Genomic DNA, 13,979 nt, shown 5'->3' on the forward strand with positions numbered 1-13,979 from the left:
GGAGCATTTGGTACTCCACAAATTTTATTTTACTGTGGTCCACCAGCTGAAAAAGTGAACCACAGTGATTGAGAAACATAAAGAACAGAGAATGTCCTAACAATGTTTGGGGTGGTTTCTAGCCGGTCGGGCATTAATCGGTCACTAACTGATGAACTGGTCATCAGCTGGTTGACTAGCTATCAAGTTCCAAAACCGAACATGACCATTTTTAAACTGGTAATGACTGAGCAGGTTGGACCAGCAAGAAACTAGCTAACACGTTCCAAAACACAGCTGCCAGCTTAAAGTGGATTTTCCAGCAGGGAGCTGACAGAGAGGGAGAATGAAATGAAAACAAAACTAGGACATATCAGAGGAAAGAGGGAGGGGCATGAAGAAGCTAACAGATTAGTGTACATGTTGAAGCAGACACATCGGCTGACTGGTCAAGATAACGCATTCACTCCACACATCGAAGGTGAGGAAAAGAGAGAGATAGTGCCAGAGAGGGGTTAATAAAGTCCACAAGCTTTCCCCTGTGAAAAAAACAGGCCTGAAAAAAAAAGTGGACAGTGATGGAGAGAGGCAGAGAGAGAAGGTTGGCTGATGCGGGTGAGGCAGAACTGCAGGAATGAAAGATGCGGAGCCAAACAAACGGACACTGATGGAGAGAAAGAACTAAACACGGGAGGGGTTTTGGGATTAAAAAGGTTAATGTATTGATCCGATTGCAAAGAAAGACTGTTCAGAAGCAGTATATCTGGGGAGGGAGTTTGATATACAAACTCTGGGTTGACTGAACCAGGAGGATTGGCGTTCTGCCCCGATGCTAAGCTTTCATTTCATCTTGTCTCATAGACTTTTCCACCCCATCACCACCTTCTAAAGAGCTGGCTATGGTTGCACCATGCAGGCTATCACAGCCTGAAAAGAGTGCATTATTTGATTGCATCAATCCTTCCTAAAGCAAGAGTTACTGGTAAATCTTAAGGTATCCGAATTTAACATTATCAAGTCTTCAATTATTATCATTTTTCTAAACACATTTTTTCCTCACATAGCTGTCTATACAATAATACATTGTACTTTTTCTTTCAGGATCCTTTGACAAATAGAAAGAACAGCTTTTAATTGAAATCGAAATATTATAATTATTATAAGTTTCTTTTGTGCAACAAATATTTAGTAGTGAGTAATGAAGTGCAACTAGACCTAGATGTAGCTTATGCATGGTTAGGGCAGCCGGCCCCTGATGCTGAACACAGTCGCTCTAATCTTTAGTTCTTATTCCATCAGCGAATAAAAGCATTCACATAATTTCACTCTCGCTGCATGAGACTTAACACCACGCAGTAGGGAAGGAATCAGATGTAAGGGTCACTTTTGGTTTTCAACCTGAGTGTATTAATAAATACACATTAATATAACATGAAGAGTGGCAAAATGTCTCCGGATAAAGCAGCAAATCCAAATCGAATTTTCAATCCTAAGCGGTAACTGACCATGGCTTAGACAGAGAGTGAGACCCAAGCTTAAAAATAACTTTGTTACACTATGCTTGACAGCATGACTAACCTTCTGCTGTAGTGCACATATGGGCCATAGTGTGAGTACAGAAGAGTTTAAAGAGCCTCGAGCAGCTTCCCTCAGTTTCACACTAATTAATAATATGGTAAGCTGCCCGTCCTGCTCAGCTATGCATGTCACCATTTCGCAATGCATTCAGCAAAACAACATCATGAACCTGATTTACCTTAGCTGCATTAGTGCTTTCTAGCTTTTGATCACCAGGTAAAGGTGTCAGATGTTTTCTTTAGGATCGGACAATCATTCATACAATTGGTTTTAAATCATGTATTATACTGAAGAAATATTCCCATATACATCTTGAACAAATTGCTTGTATTATTTACATTTGTAAGTTACTACTGGCTAAAAGCCTCTGCTAATTGAATAACTGAAAGATATGCTAGAAGCAGTGTTCAAAATTGCATTTACATTTTACATGATACCAAATGCAGGATTCAATTCAGCGCTACCTTATTAAACTAATGACCGACAATTAGTAATTATGTCAAAACCTGTGAATATAAGCAAATGTCTAGAATTGTGGAATCACTCAAAATGGTGGTATTTATAATAATGAACAAAGGCAAAACAGCTTGCATGCACTATAACATTCGGCGTTTTGGTTCTGGCAATGTAAAGGGATAGTTCACCGAAAAAATATTTTTTTGGCATCATTTACTTAATGTCATCCCAAACCTGAATGACATTTTATTCTGCAGAACACAAAATAAGACATTTTTGAGATGTTTCAAATGAATTTTTCAAATGTTTGACTTTCAAATGAAAGTCAATGGACTCCAAAACAACACTGCACCCCACTGACTCATTATATGGACAAATATTTTCATAGCTTATTTTGTGTCCACAAGTCACACAGGTTTACATTTTTCATTTCATTTTTGGGTTAACTAGTCCTTTAATCCAAAAAAAGACAATGACTCTTGATGAAACCTCCCTCTGGTTTCCGTTTGGGGGATTTTAAGGTGTTTGGAGACCCTTTGAAGGTAAGCCTGCGCAGCTTCATTCCTACCCCCTCTTTTCACAAGAAGCTTACAGCCATTTCATTTGCCTGTGGTTGTGCCATTTCATATTAAACAGAATGCAAGTCCAATTCCATTTCAATCGGGCACTTGGGAATTTAAACAATAATGACTAAATCTGTAAACAGGACAGTCTCACTCTGAACACAGCATCCAGCCATAACACCTGTGGTGGGCATGGTGTGAATACAAATAAAAACGGCCAGGCGCAATTACATGAACCAACAGCTTTTACCGGGTACTGAGAAACTTTCCTGGTCTAATAGTGGGTTGATGATGAAAAGTACCCTTTGAGGCCATATTTCAGGCTGAAGTCAATATTTTGGTTAGAAGTTGGACATAAATCAAGCAGTTTATGATTTTAAAAGGTTTTAAAGCAATAGTTCACCCAAAATGAAATTCTTAACTTGTAACTCCAGATGCCATTCATTGTCACCATTGTTATAGTAAATCGATTTGGATTCTGAAGGATTACGTTTCAACAAGGAGCTGAGATGGTCTCTTTATGACCATTAATTGAAACTTTTAACGTTTGCTATATAATTTTTCATTACTGAACTGTACACTGTAAAAAATAAAAATAAAAATGGCTCCAATTGAAAAAAAAAAAAAAAAATTCAGTTGGCCGAATTGAAATTCTGTGAATTGATGCAGTTCAATTCACAGAACTCCAATTCAGCCAACTGAAAAAACTGAAAGACCTGATTTTTTTTTCAGTGTATGTGCATAGCTCACAGGTTGTTTTTCTGTACACACTTGTTATAAAAGATGACAATGACATCCCAGAGTTTTTGTCATGGTGAAGAAGGTCAAAACCAATTCAATTCACAGAAATGTAGAAGTTAGGACACAAATCATAGCAATTCATGCTCTGGATAGAACACCCAAAAGTGAAAATTCTGTCATTTTACCACCCTCATGCCTTTCAGTTTACACCAAGAACAATAGCTATTGACACTCAACTGATAGGTGAGTAAATGATGACAAAATTCTTATTTTTGGTCAGCCATCCCTTTAATGGGTTTTGCTTTGCCCTTACCTGTGTTCATCTGTCTGTTAGGTCCTCTCATCATGTAGCTGAATTCTCGGCAACTTGCACTCTGGCTGAAGCCTCCAGACCGGAAGCACAATTCCTCCACCAGCACCAACGCCTTCTTACAAAGGTCGTCTTCCCAGTCCCCCGACATCCTCCAATCCGCATCGCACACCCACCCCACACTCAACCAATCGCGGCGCAGCCCTCACCGCCCACACCAATTGGACGGCGCCTGAGCGGAGAGGGAGTATCTGGCCACTTTTTACCGTAGGATTCTGATAAAACAGGGAGTCGTTTCCGATTCTGGAGGACAATGTTTCAACCAGGAGCTCAGGCGGTCTCTTTATGACCGTTAATTGAAACTTTTATTGGTTGCTAAACCCATTGGTAAGTGAGCCGCAATCTCTATTTTCAATAATAACATAGGCTTCTGTGGGGAAAACAGGAGAGAGGGAAAAAAAGAAGGAATGAGAGCACGGAGAAGACATTGCATATATTTATGAAATAAAATTAATGAAAAATCCATTATTGAATTGTATGTGCATTGCTCACGAGTTGTTTTTGTGCACATACTTGTTATAAAGGATGACAATGACATCCCTGAGTCCTCGTCATGGTGAAGAAGGTGGGAATTCAATGGAGAAAAATGTTTTCTTCAATGGATAAACAGCGAGTGTATATTTGGGTCTGTTGTTCAGAAAGCATAGCCCAGATTTTGAGGGCTTTTACTCTCAGTTAATTCATCAGTCAGGGAAGAGGAGAGTGTTTACAGGCTCAGTCCTTAAAGCAGCATCAGGGCAGGGTTAAATCTGAGACGTATGGAGCATTTCCACTAGATTTCTCTTTTTGTTTTTTCCCATTCATACTTTAATGTTCATTGCGGTCCATGGCTGTTTTTCTGGAATGTTCTACTGGAGGTTTGAAATTGCCTGAAAAGACAGGAAGAGAAAGAGAGAAAGAGAGAGAAAATGAGGCACACATCATTAAAACAACTGCTGTAAAATTATGGTTAAATTATAAAGGCAACCCGCTGGGCTTACAGAGCTCAATACCATGCAGAGGAAAAAACATTCATTCTGGATATCCGTTTCTTTCCAAAGACAAACGGCTCTCCTTGTACAGTGCATCTCAGGAACAAGGATGTGGTCAACCACAAAACAAGTTTATCTTGTAAGCTGTTGTTGTTTGATACTCTGAAGATTAAAGGTGAAGTGTAATTTCTATTCTATTAATGATGATAAACTTGTATTGCTAATTCGAATTGCATGACGAATTGGCCTTAACCAATGGTGTGAGGTTTGGGTGAAGATATTTGTTTGATCAATAATGATGTTGGGTTTTTTTCTGCTCTTTGTTATTTATTTATTAATATTTTTTGCAATTGTGTTTGGTTAAAGAGAGTTTTTTTGCACCACTAATCTTACAAAACAAAATTGAATTAATAATACATGTTTTCAGAAGAATTGATCAGATAAATTGATAACTCCACCCCAAACTCACACTATTGGTTGTGCAAATGTTGCGGTGTATGGATGAGATAAATGTTTTATAATAATTATTACAGAAAAAAGCTCAAAATTCTCTTATGCTCAACAAGGCAGCATTTATTGGATCAAAAATGAAGAAACAGTAAAATTGTTACAATATTACAGTTTAAGTGAACTTTTTCCTGTGATGACAAAGCTGAATTTAAACTGAATAAGCTGAATAACATGAATATATATTTATCATTTGTTTTTTATTTGTCCTTGCCAGGGGTGCATTAACGCACAAGCTTTCATGGCCTGAAACCCAGCAACCTACTGGGTGCAAAAAAATATGTTTTTAATAATATATATTTTTATATGGGAGAATACAGCAGTAACAATTGCATTATATAACTAAACTCACACATATATTTTCAGGAATCACAGCTAAATTTGAGGAAAACCCCTGCTGTGTGAGAAACCAGACTGTTTTCTATAAGGTCATATCAGTATATGTGTGGATAAACACTAGAGAGCTGCTCTTTCAGAACACAGGTTCAGTAACGTACAAAAGCATGGATATAATCTGCATGTCGTCTGAAGGTTTTAGAGAATTGGATTGGACATTTCAGGCAGAAAAACAAGGAAGAAAAGTTTCTATGCCAGTTGAATTTATTCCTACTTGAGCACAAATTGAAATGTCTGCATTGACTAATAGCTTAGTGATATTTTTATTCGGGTGTGTGTGTGTGTCAGAGCCCAGAGACCTCGGGTTATCTAAAGGAGCCCCTGGTTCTTGCAGAATAATATTATTTTCCTTGGAAAAATGACCTTAAACTTTTAAACGATAGTAAGAGGTGCTTTACCAAAAAGAATAACAAAAAATGTACATTGTAGTTTGGTAGACACACTTCACCTTTAGGGATAACACAGTGTCCTAGATTCTAATGCAACAAGACTCAAGTGAAAGGCAATTTGTCTGTCCACACTAAATACGAAAATCGGGAGTGGCACAATCCTACAACACGGCCAATAAGAACAGTTCTCACACTCAAAAACCCGAGCACACTGCAGATGATGAGCATAAACTGATAAAACACAACATCGAATGGGCAAATTTTGAACCCTCATGCGGAGGATAAAAAGCGTTTAAGGTTCACGTTAACTAGGCCAATATACACAACATTTGATTACATCAACACAACCGCACTAGACATAGTTCATCAATTTGTAATTCCAAGAAGCTTTTCATTAATGGATTAGATGGTTAAATCTACACTAAGGAGTACTGCTATCAGTCTTTACATAAAGACATCCATGCAGTATGCTATTGCAAAAACACTGCAGTAATGACATTTTCGCTATCTAGTCAACAATGACATTTTGACATTTATTTTAAGATTATGAAGAGAAGAACATTAAATACAAGTAACAGATCTGTGTTTTGATACATGCAGACGGCATTGGCGGGGGGAAAAGTGCTGTAGCAATTCATCTAAGTGGCTGTGTGTATAATTTGTCAGCATGAGGTTCTGTATCTATGAGATCTCTCTGTATTCTTCCTTTGTTCTGTGCTCATTCTGTCTCACAAAACCAGGTCAAAGCTCCACACCTTTCATTTCCCTTTTCTTTCGCTCTGTGTCTCAGCTCTCCTCAAAGTGTTTCTTTCCACCCTTTTCCGTCCATCCTTCATCCCCTCTCTGCATCAGCTAAAACAGTGCAAGCCCAGAAAAAGTGTGCAAATCTATTGATATGCGAATCGATTTAATGATCATCTTTTTTCAGGGAGTTTTTCTTTCCGACAAAATGGCTCAAGAAGTCTGATCTGTTTCCCTCTATGATGGGACACCTCCTCTTATTGAGCCGATCATCCATCTATCATCCCGATAGACTATTCTTTCGTGCTTTTTAGGTCTGTAAAGTGTCATTGGTCTTTGGGGGATGGTTTCTTTCCAGCAAGCCGCATCTTTTCCGTCTGTCTTCTCTGCTCCAATCCATCAATCAATCAATCAATCAATCAATCAATCAATCAGTCAAAGCCTTAAGTACTGCTATAAGTCATTCGGAGTAGGACTCAGGTCAAGATCTTCACCCACACGCTCGTTCAATCCTTCCCTTAAACCTCTCCCCAGAACTGCCTAATCACTGTCTCTCTGAAACGTCATCAAAAGAAAACCCAAACAGATTGAAGTCCATTTATCTGTCCATATACGATCTTTCGTCCACTGTAAAAATAAGACTTAGATTAGCCCATAAAAAAGCACTCCCCCACCAAACCCCCTGTCTGCTCTTTTCACCAATGGCTGGGCCTGTAAATCTGTCTGGGTTTGACTTAAAAATGCTACATATCTCAATCTGAAAGATTGCCGTCTGGCAGCAAACTACATTGTCACTGTCCAGTAATGCCAGGTTGATTCAGAACAAAGTTAGAGAGGAATGGAGATGGAGGAGCAGGTGAGAGAAAGAGGCAATGGAAGAGAAAGCAAGAGAGAGACATAAACTTTAAAGCTTGAGAAGAAAAGGAAGTCAGACACAGAAAAGGGTATACAGCCTTGAAGTCTAGACAGAAAAAACATATTGATGCTATTGTAAACATCTAGATGGGAATTTGTGATATACTGTAATAAAATTACACTGACACTCTGGGGCATTATGGGCTGTGCATCTGTAGAAGATAAAAAAGCAGAAACAGAATAATGTGGTGGTAAAATCCATGCAAGTGACACCGACACGAAACACTCGGACAACAGAACATGAAACCCATCTCAGACATTCCATTGACTGCTGCCTAGGTCTCAATCAATAGCTCCAGGAAAAGCAATCGCCCACAACAGGGACCCCAGAAAACCTGTATGGTCACTGTCCAATTACATGCAAGCCAGGTGGAATTGCTACAGTCCAATCATGTCATAAGGGCCACAAAAACCCCCTATCCAATCACACATTACTGATGAAAACCTATAATAAGAATCCAGAGATTACATGGATATGTACACAGACACAAACAAGGTTGAGGTTCAGTGACATCCATCAAAATGCCCATAATTGCATTGTCATTACATACAGAAACATTTGAAGGTTGCGGCTCTGTTTGGTGTCTACACAATTCACAAAACACAAAGATGTCCAGTTTATCCCGGAAAGCAGAAAGACTAGATCAGGTCACTGTGCCATTGAATGGCAAACAACAGTAAGTGATCCCAAAGCACAAGAGACAACCTCGAATGCCAACCAAAAATCCTAGAGTAAAATTAATCAAACAACACTTTACCTTACAAAAAAGAGAGGAAAATTGTTACTTCTAACTTCTGTTCAGTCAGTCACAAAAATCAATATCATTATTTTGAACCACAACCACAAAACAATCACTATCACTACTAGCACAGTATCAGGAAAAGCAATGAACAATGATTTTTATTACAATTTATTCAATTTAAAAACAAATCACATTAAAGTTACTTAAAAACTACAATAGGGTAAAAAAAAAACATTTTGTTGAGTAATTTTGTAGACTGGTAAACATTAATAATCACCTTTTTTGACTATTAGTCAATAAATCCTTAAAAATGCTGCAAGTAAAGGACTCAGGCAAAGATGCAGCTTTAATCAAAAATCTGAGTGGCCTCTAAAAATGGCTCACAGATCATCATTTCATGTTTATATCTATTCGGACGTGACTCAAAGCGATGATGTCCGAGTGGATTAATTTTTAAATGTGTAATTAGTCTATTTCCACCAGTTTGATCCATTCAAGCGGATTTGCAGACTGCTTTGGTGGACATGATTAAGCGTGACAAATGAGGTCGTCCTATGATACAACAGGTCCTAATAACCTCTAAATTACTGCAGCCAGCACTCACAAATGTGTGTTATTGCAAAGCAAGTTCCTGACAATGATAATATCGCTGACTGTTCATACATAAGACACCTGGCATTCACTACATAACTGTCAGGTGTCTCAAGTCGAGATGTGTCAGGGGACTGCCCGTCATCACCACAAATCAGCAGCAGACACTCAGGTCACTGCCTGTTTTCACAGCAGAGAGCAGATGGGTCTGAGGTTCTGTCCTCAGCCCTGAGGTGAAATTATTCAAGCCAATGAAGAATGATGCAATTCGTTTTGTCCTGCAGGCAATGCCCGATGGCCTATTTAGGGTTGGCCAGTTTGTAGGCTAATGGATAAGTTTCTGTAAAGTCTGCAAAAGATGACAAATCTCAAAATGGCTCGAAGCAGTGTCCTCCATTCTTCAAGAATCAGGCATAAGATGAAGACACAGGATCACAGGAAATGCACATCACACAAACCATACACATTATGGAACATTTAAAATTCCTCTCTTTTCTTTGTTTGGGATTCTGCTTCAGCATTGGGGCTCATTGGGCTGTTTTCCAGCATCAAATCTAGTGTTTAAATATAAAGATATATAAATATAATCTAATGTTTCAGTTGCTGTGTAATGGAAATTAGAGCTGTCATGGGATCCTGCTTATCACTGATCACTCTAATCCATCTTCAAATGCAACTTTTACAAATTATTTGTATCTTTAATATTTAAGCAGGACAATTATAGCTTTAAATTGAAAATTCAGTCATCATTAACCCATCAAAAATGTGTGCAGATCTTTATATATATATATATATATATATATATATATATATATATATATATATATATATATATATATATATATATATATATATATATATATATATATATATATATATATAAACTCATTCAATGTGCTAATCTGGTTTCAATAACAGCCTATATATAAATGTATTCAAACACTGTTCATATGATAAAAATTACCTTAAAGAGCCATTAAGAGAAATTCAGAATATCAAATGCATATTTTAGGCAAATATGAGGCACATTCAACATTCCGTATGTACGCAGTATTTGTATTTTCCAGTCACCTGCCTCCTTTTGAAGTTTTCCCGTCTTTCCTTTTTACTCAATGGAAACCTGCCTTGCAACTTCCCTTATTCCCCTGAAATTGATAGATGTGACTGAGACTAATTGTAAAAGAAAAATGATGGCTAATCCTTTTCTTCTCTACTGAGGCTATGAATTTGAACACTTCCATTGACAAGGGATGTAAATCCATTAAGTATAACCAATAGGATATTAGAGTAATTTCTTAATGAAGCCGTTGTGGTTTTTCTTTCTCTCATTCTTTTACGTTTCCTTTTTTCTCTCACTCACTGTATCACCCCCATGCCTGTGGTCTTATCTGCAATGTCATCGGAAGTCTAATCTGCTTTTGTTTTCTGTAAAGCTGTTGTGTTTTTGTTTTTTAAAACCTGTTGGAAGATAACAGTAATTTTCTTGACTCCTCTAGCTTCAAAGCAAAGTGTTTCCAGACTTCCTGCAAAGTGGGAACGAATGAATAAATGATAACAATACAGTTTTAGTAGACTAGTGTAGCAATTTTTCTTCATCTCCCTCCCTCCAATGCTCTCTTCCTCTTTTGTCGCCTGGTACCATTCCACTCCCTTAAATCACTGATCTCATGCACTGGAAGAGGAAACTGGGCTAAATGGCCTTCTGTGCGGTCACAACCTCTGCTTATGAACACTCAGTCAGATCACTGCGTCATCTCGGCATCTTGCTCATATTTGCCACGATGCTGTGAGTTCCTAGACACTTTCTCCATCCCCTCCTGCATCCAGCGTATTCACTGGCCACTAAACACACATCAAAACAGCCCTGCCAACAGCTGCTGTCATTTACACAACCGGACCTCTGCCGCTGGCCAAAGACAGGGGTGATATTACATATCCCTGTAAAAAAGGATACCTTGGGCCTTTGCAGCTTGTGGTTGCAAGCTGAGCTTGTTGCAACATTGTTTTCAGTGTCTAAAAGAAGTTTAGTCCTTTCTTTTCTAAAAAAAAAAAAAACTAAACAAAAAAACTGTCAAACCTGCACGTGACTATTGCAGTGAAACAGTGAAACGCTGCAAGTTACCCTCAGGCCCAGATGGAATCTACAGACTTTTTCTACATGGATTTCGGAGAATTCTGTGGAATAAATTCAAAGTAAAGCACAACAATGTATTTAATAAAGAAATATGCAAGGGGGTGGAATTATATGAATGGCACGTGTCCCAATCCTGAGAAAATCTGCATATTTCATGTGTGCCTGGTTATCCCCTCCCATCCTCAACCCTTTTCTCTCTCTCCTGCACTCCACAGTCCAGGCCCTCAGAGTATCTAAATTATCTATAACATCACACAGGAAAACACAGGCAAAAGAAAGGAGCAGTGAGCAATGCGAGGAACCCTGGGATACTGGTGACGTTCTGCGCCACCCCTTAAGATTCAGCTCCCACACAGATAAGAGAGTAGAGGGAAGCTCTCGGTAGCCCGACAGCCAGGAAACGTCATCACCCGCTCCGTCACATTGTGGGGGGAATTAATCGCCCCCTCATATGGCTTTCACGAATGCCGTTATATGCTGTCAGTGAGCGACGGAGAGGATTCCTTTGACTGTTCCATATGGACATATTAATATTTGCATAATTATGGTCCTGTGCCTGATAGAAGCCCATGTAAGCCTGCCTTTGAAGACTGTGGGGAGGGGTGGGGTTTGGAGGGGAAGGAACACTGATAAGGGGTTGAAGAGGAGGGAAGCAGCTTCATATGTACATTTCACATTCTTTCCTATTACATATGCATGTGCAGATTAAGCATGTAGAGTAGGAAATATGGAAGTTACGAAAAGAATTACATAAGAGACAGAGTCTAAGTGACTAATAATCATTCCATACATTGTTGCACACACACACACACACACACACACATCTGAAAATGCGAGGTCACGATGCACAGCACATATTCATGAATTATTTTGTAATAGATAATAAAAGATCACTAGAGCAAATGAGAGGTTTTTGCACGACGGTACCGGACAGACGTGCAGACCTATACAAGCCCGCGCACAAACAGACAGATATATTATGGATAACCTGAACACAACAATCCGTGAATAGTCTGTGCCGTTTAAAGCAATGCAGATTTCGAAAGGAACGACGGTCTACATCATATGCACACTCTTTTCTCCGGGCTCACGTTCATCCAAATATTATTTTTTCTATAATGCGACGCGTTACAGCGGCAACATCCTAACATCCGCCCCGCACACCCAAAGACAAATAAAGGCTGAAATACCGCACCTGGGACAGACGGATGCCGAAGAGTAGACCGAGAGGGACAGAGGAGGTGTCTCTCCGCTCCCCTCTTCTTCCTCTCTTTCGGTGTTTTCGCCTGTCTTCACAGCCTCGTTTTTTTCTCTATTTCACTCTCTGCCCTCCCTCCCTTCTCCCTCCTTCGCCTTGTGCACGGAATACTAAACGAGCCTCGTCTCCGCTCACGGGCTCCAGTGCGCGTGCAGTGCTAAACACATACTGATGTATGGCAATAGAGAGAGAGAGAGAGAGAGAGAGAGAGAGAGAGAGAGAGAGAGAGAGAGAGAGAGAGAGAGAGAGAGAGAGAGAGAGAGAGAGAGAGAGAGAGAGAGAGAGAGAGAGAGAGAGAGAGAGAGACTTATACACTTCACTTTCTTGTGTGTGTGTGTGTGTGTGTGTGTGTGTGTGTGTGTGTGTGTGTGTGTGTGTGTGTGTGTGTGTGTGTGTGTGTGTGTGTATCGTTTTAAAGGGTTTTTCAAACTTCCCAGTAATAATTAAAGTGAGATTACAACCTTGTGGTGCAAGGATAAATAGTGAATTTCATTTACATTTACAAAAGGCCACATTTACATTAGACATGGTTCAGACCATGTTCAAATTGTTTTCTACCATGTGGCACAGATTGGCTATAACCCACGAATGTATATTCTGATATTCTCATATTGGTTTGAGGCCTCATTCATTCCAGAAAGCAATTTTGCATTTAAAACATATAACAGCCATCCAAACAGCCCTGACAGCTAAAACCAGGCAACATTTGGGCTGTCATTGTCTAACCAGAGGCCAAGAATAGTAATCTAGAACATAAACATGTCTTGCTTTGCTTACATGATGGAATATCAAATATCTTGCGGGTTATTTTGGGCAAAAACAACATCTCTTTCAGGAACCCTATAGTCAAAGATGATTGACAGTTAGCATATAGTTTGGATTGGTGTTATGGTTCTGTTCTGGGCAAGATAAGAGCAGGGAGAGCAGTGATAACCCGCCTAGGGTAAACAGAACAGAACCAAAATGTATTGCAGAGATCATTAAAGGGTTACTTCAGCGAATAGTATGTGGCTTTGTATCAGTAGAAACCCTGGAGTATATTCAAATGATTGTGCTCACCCTCCTCATATCTGCCTGAGACAAGAGATTTATGCATTTTATTTCTGGAAAAATTCCTCCGATGACGCAAATATCGTCAATTTGCGTCATGGGAGGAATTTTTGGCAAGAGGCTAAAGACTGCAGCCAGAAGAAGGAGCTATATCCACATGTTTTCAACTCGCACATGGGGGATGGGAGATCGCACTCACAGCTCAGCTCGCAGCCTCAGGCATTCATTGAAACGGTGCGGCCAGAGGAGCAAAGTAAGTGTTTCAACTTCTCAAATTATTCCTATGAAAGTTAAGCTTCCAAAGACATGAACTGAAAACACACCAGACTGAACATGTGCTGTGAATCTATCCTGCGAGTGTGGTCTCGGTTACCTCAGCTCTCATAACAAGAGCTCATTCAGCTCATCACGATTGTATGTAATTTGACTCCTGCAGTTTGCGCTGTGGGACACTCGCTCAGCGGCTATATCACATATTGAACAGACACGTTCAGTTTTTAATTGTAGTGTCTGTTCTCTAACTCAACTGATTTTATTAAAAATGAAAGCGGTTGAGGTGACTTTGGGAGTGGCCTTGTAGGGCAGCGAAGCATTCTG

The 13,979-nt window shown here is 39.4% G+C and overlaps 1 protein-coding gene across 1 annotated transcript in view; it reads right to left on the minus strand.

The window, feature by feature from the left end:
• The window catches only part of syt3 (synaptotagmin III), a 51,615-nt gene extending 39,133 nt beyond the window's left edge, over positions 1–12,482 (minus strand). Inside the window, exons 1-3 of the mRNA XM_067415531.1 lie at positions 12,270–12,482; positions 4,201–4,556; positions 3,631–4,057 (exon numbers count right to left, since the gene is read on the minus strand). Coding sequence (XP_067271632.1) covers positions 3,631–3,778 — 148 coding nt within the window. The 5' untranslated portion in view covers positions 3,779–4,057; positions 4,201–4,556; positions 12,270–12,482. The remainder of the gene's footprint in view (positions 1–3,630; positions 4,058–4,200; positions 4,557–12,269) is intronic.
• Positions 12,483–13,979: the final 1,497 nt, after the last annotated feature.

This window comes from Pseudorasbora parva, chromosome 2, assembly GCF_024679245.1.
Source record: "Pseudorasbora parva isolate DD20220531a chromosome 2, ASM2467924v1, whole genome shotgun sequence".
Lineage (NCBI taxonomy): Eukaryota > Metazoa > Chordata > Actinopteri > Cypriniformes > Gobionidae > Pseudorasbora > Pseudorasbora parva.